Below are 4,206 nucleotides of genomic sequence, written 5' to 3' on the forward strand. Positions count from 1 at the left end.
ACCAGGACCATGCCAAACCCCCTCCAGTGGCCCATGGCTGCCCACCGGCGAGGGCTCCTCGACCTCTGCCACCAGGATTCACCCCCAGGCCCTAACCCCAACCCGTCCCTGCCCGGCACCCTTGGGTGAGCCCAGTGGTGCCGGGCAGTCGTGCTGGGCAGTGCCTGGCTGCGAGGGGAGCGGGTGGATGTGCTCGGCTCCCCCGCAGCCACACACATTCCCCCCTGCGCCGCTCGCTGCCACCCTCCTTCTGCACGCCCAGAGTGAACTGAGCTCCCGGCCTCAGTTTTCCTCAGGGTGGAGCTGCACTTTTTTTCAGCAAATATTTTTACAGCAGTGCCTGCCCTGGCAAGGTGCAGAGCTGTGGCCTCGTCCCTCCCTCTGCCAGGCACCGCTCCAGCCAGGTAAGCAGCCAGCTCCGCACCGCCTGCGATTAACTGCTTGTGTGCGCTGCAGGCTGGAGAGCTGGGAAAAAGCAAACTCAGACCCATCTCTTGGCCTCCATCCTCCCCACGGGGCACCCCCATGGGTGTGCTGCCTCACCAGCCACGTACAAAGGGTCTAAGGACCCAGGACTCCCATAGCTGACTGGGGTGGAACGAAGCTTAAATCATATCATCGGCAGGTCTAACCTCATCTGCGCTGGCCCACTATGCTCAGAGATTCTCAGTGGGGAGCTCTGCTGGGAGCCACTGGCCACCTCCTGAGACCAGCTGGGCTCTCTTTGCCCCTGGCAGAAGACCACAAGCAATGGCAAAATGAGGAGAGGTGGGATGTGAACCTCCTCCCCAGCAGAATCACACATCTGCGTGCACACTGAGGGACACCCAGGAGCCCCCACACACGAACACATGGGTAAAGGTGAGCTCACTGGGCTGCAGCCACCCAAAACTTGTTTATTCTCACCCCAGTACAGCAGCACCGGTACGGGAGGGCTCAAAGTCTGCCTCCACCCTGTTTATACCTGCTCCAGTTTCAAAGCCGCCCGAAGCCCCACAGCAAATGGCTGGAGAGGAGAGGGGTCACCTCCATCCCCAGCAGAGCTCAGTGGGCACAGCAGGCAGCACCTCAGCCCACCCGCAGCCCAGAGCGGGCACTCGGAGCACAGGCACTGCCCTCCACACACACCCATGCAGCAGCTTTGCCATTTGGGGATCCCGGCGGTCTCAGTCCCAGTGGAATCCTTGGCACCTCTGGCCCATGGCCAAAGGACTGGAAGTGCAGCAAGGAGCGCGTGCTTGCACCCCAGGCCAGGACCGGGATGTTCCCAAATCGGGGGCAGAAGCAGCAAGCAGGCGGTTTATTAATAGCATCCAGAGGAGCTTTGGTTTGTTTATCTACCCTGCAGCACACTGCATTAATCCCCATCTGGAAATAATTCAAAGGCATCCTCCAGCTCAGCCCAGCCCCGAAGCAGGGCACAAACCTGCAGCGCCAGCTCAAACCTGCCTGCAGCTGCGGGCTGTGTGAGGGCCTGAAATTTTAGGGACCCTTATCCCAAAATGCTTTTTCTCCCCAGGGTTTCATCACCCATCGCCTGTGGCTATCTGGGATCAGGTAAGAAGTACAAAATTCGCTGGGAAAAAACCAACCAAACCAATTAAAAAACCAACACGACTATTAAAAGTAAAGCGCCAGCTCAAACCTGCCTGCAGCTGCGGGCTGTGTGAGGGCCTGAAATTTTAGGGACCCTTATCCCAAAATGCTTTTTCTCCCCAGGGTTTCATCACCCATCGCCTGTGGCTATCTGGGATCAGGTAAGAAGTACAAAATTCGCTGGGAAAAAACCAACCAAACCAATTAAAAAACCAACACGACTATTAAAAGTAAGGCCACTTCCAGTTCTTGTGCTCAGAGAGCCCAGGAGGCTGTGAACCCAGCTCAGCTGCTCTGCCAGCCCCGCACTGCCCGCCTGCTGCACATGGCAGGAGAGATGTCCCCAGTGTCTTGCCTGCTGGGGACACTGGCCAAGCACAGGGCTGCTGCTGGCTGGGCCACCACTGCCCCTTCATGCACGCTGCCAGTGCTCAGCAGAGCATAGGTGCCTTCACTTCCCCCTTCTCTGGAAGGGGAGACCCAGCACCCTGCAGGGACAGCCCAGGTCCCTGTTCCCAGCCAGGGCTGCGCCCTGCAGCGTCCCCTCTCCTGCAGTTTTGGGCTCCATGAGGAGCTGCACAGCCTGGCCCTGGGGCCAGCACCAGGAGAGGTTGTTTCAAGCACCCGCTGTGCAAGGACGGCTTAGGGGGCTTGTGCTGAGCACTGGAGGAGTCCCCCAGGGCACGTTGCTCAACACCAGCCCCACTCTGGGTGTGAATCAGGGTGCCCAGCCCGCACGCCAAGACCATTCCAAAATGAAGTGATGGAAGGGCAGAGAAACTCCTTCAGAGACCAGCCCCTGGCTGGGCACTGAAGAAACAGGAGCAGAGGCACACAGCAAGGGTTCTGGTGCTTGGGGGATGTGGTGGGGCACGGATGGGAGTATGGGGGCAAGGACATGGGGCTGGGGACAAGGGAGCCATGGTCAGACCGGGTCTTTGTCACCCTCCGCTGTTGGAAAGCTGGGGTGCAAGGTGCTGGGCTGAACACAGTGACCTGCTGGCACTGTTGTATGGAGCCATGACCAGGGTAAGGATGGGCCCTTCCCAAACTCTTCCTACCACCCACCTGTGGAGTATTTGGGGAGAGATGAAGATAGAGTGAAAAGTGCTTTGAGACTCTGTGTCAGCTTTAACCCCAGCCTTGAAGGCTTTAATTTATTGCATGTTTCTGTGTCATTAAAGTTCCAAGGCAGAAAGATGCCCACCTCGTGACAACCCTGAATCACACCATGCTTCTGCTGTCCCCGCTGGGCACCTCAGCCTTGGAACACCCCTGGTGCTCCTCCTCCCATGGCTGGAGCTCCCCAGGGCTCTGCTGGGAACACCTCAGCTCTGACTTTCTTGTGGCAGGTGACACCAAGTGGCAGCATTGTGCATGGGCGCTGTGCATGGGGTGGGTGCTGTGTACGGTGTGGGTGCTGTGAATGAGGTGGTGCTGTGCATGGGGTGGGTGCTGTCAATGAGGGGGTGCTGTGAATAAAGTGGGTGCTGTGTATGGGTGCTGGACTCCTCTGGCTGCAACCCCGACACCCAGTGTAAGGGACAAACTGGGGTCCCCTGCTCACCCCCAGTGGGACAACCAGTGGTGTCTGATGCTGGGATATTGCAAGAGCTCCTAAAGCACACGGGACAGCGATCCAGAAAATGGGCTCTGAGGAAATACCACAAGAGCTGCGCAGGTAATGCCAAGCCCTGCCCAAGAACTGTGTTAGTGTCACCCTGATGCACCCCAGTCCCCACCATTTGGCCTGTTAAACCCACCCCGGCTGTCTGGGCTCTCGTCTTTGCATCCCCTGTTTGGAGTCAGGCAGGGAAAGCCATACAAAGACATGGCTGAGGGTTTCTGTATGGGCTGCAGGCAGGGTGCAGGCAGGGAGAGGGGAGAGGATCAGGCAGGAGAACCAAACCTGGCACAAGCCAGGGAGCACAAGGCCAAGCAGGAGCTCCCACAGGCTCTGTCATCCTCAATTTCAGCTGTCCAGCTACCCCAACGCCCAAATTTCTCATGCAAACAACAAACAGAGCAAACACCTAAAGGAAAGCAATGCAGCAGGGCAGGTCGCTTCTCCCCATCCCGCCCCACCGCAGGCAAGGCTTGACAATACGACCAAGACATGCAGTCCAGCAGGACCAATGGAGTATTGTTTAATAGGTGTGAGGCTTTTGGGATGCCATATGCTCCCCAGAGCATTGCTGTGTCACTGCACTGTGCCAGGTCTCCATGTCCCCAGCCAGGGGATGCTCAATGGGGTTGTCCCTGCTGCAGAACCACACTCATGGAGAAGCTGGGCATGAGCAATGGCTGGGCCAGGGACCAGGAGATGTCCATGATGGCTGGACCAGGTTTCTGAGCTGTCAGATGGGTGGGTGGGCAGGATGAGGGGGTGGGAGCATCCTCATCCCTCCCCATTGCACCCCAAATCTGGGCAGGGCAGACAGCAAGCCCTGAGCAACCTGAAGCTTTTCTTAGGATGCCAGTACAGCCCCACTGCTACTGTCCACACGTGGGTCTGAGGCATGCAGTGGGGTCCCCAAAAACAGTCCCAGACTGCTCCCCAGGAGCTCAGCCCCCTGTGCACCTCATGCTCAGCTCTCAAAGGCAGCCATC

At 58.2% G+C, this 4,206-nt stretch overlaps 1 protein-coding gene across 1 annotated transcript in view; it reads right to left on the minus strand.

The window, feature by feature from the left end:
- Positions 1-561: 561 nt before the first annotated feature.
- RNF224 (ring finger protein 224) overlaps positions 562-4,206 on the minus strand; it is a gene marked incomplete at its 5' end in the record, with an annotated part of 3,976 nt that continues 331 nt past the window's right edge. Inside the window, one exon of the mRNA XM_010183680.1 lies at positions 562-588. Coding sequence (XP_010181982.1) covers positions 562-588 — 27 coding nt within the window. The remainder of the gene's footprint in view (positions 589-4,206) is intronic.

Source organism: Mesitornis unicolor, unplaced genomic scaffold, assembly GCF_000695765.1.
Source record: "Mesitornis unicolor isolate BGI_N332 unplaced genomic scaffold, ASM69576v1 scaffold13814, whole genome shotgun sequence".
Taxonomy (NCBI): domain Eukaryota; kingdom Metazoa; phylum Chordata; class Aves; order Mesitornithiformes; family Mesitornithidae; genus Mesitornis; species Mesitornis unicolor.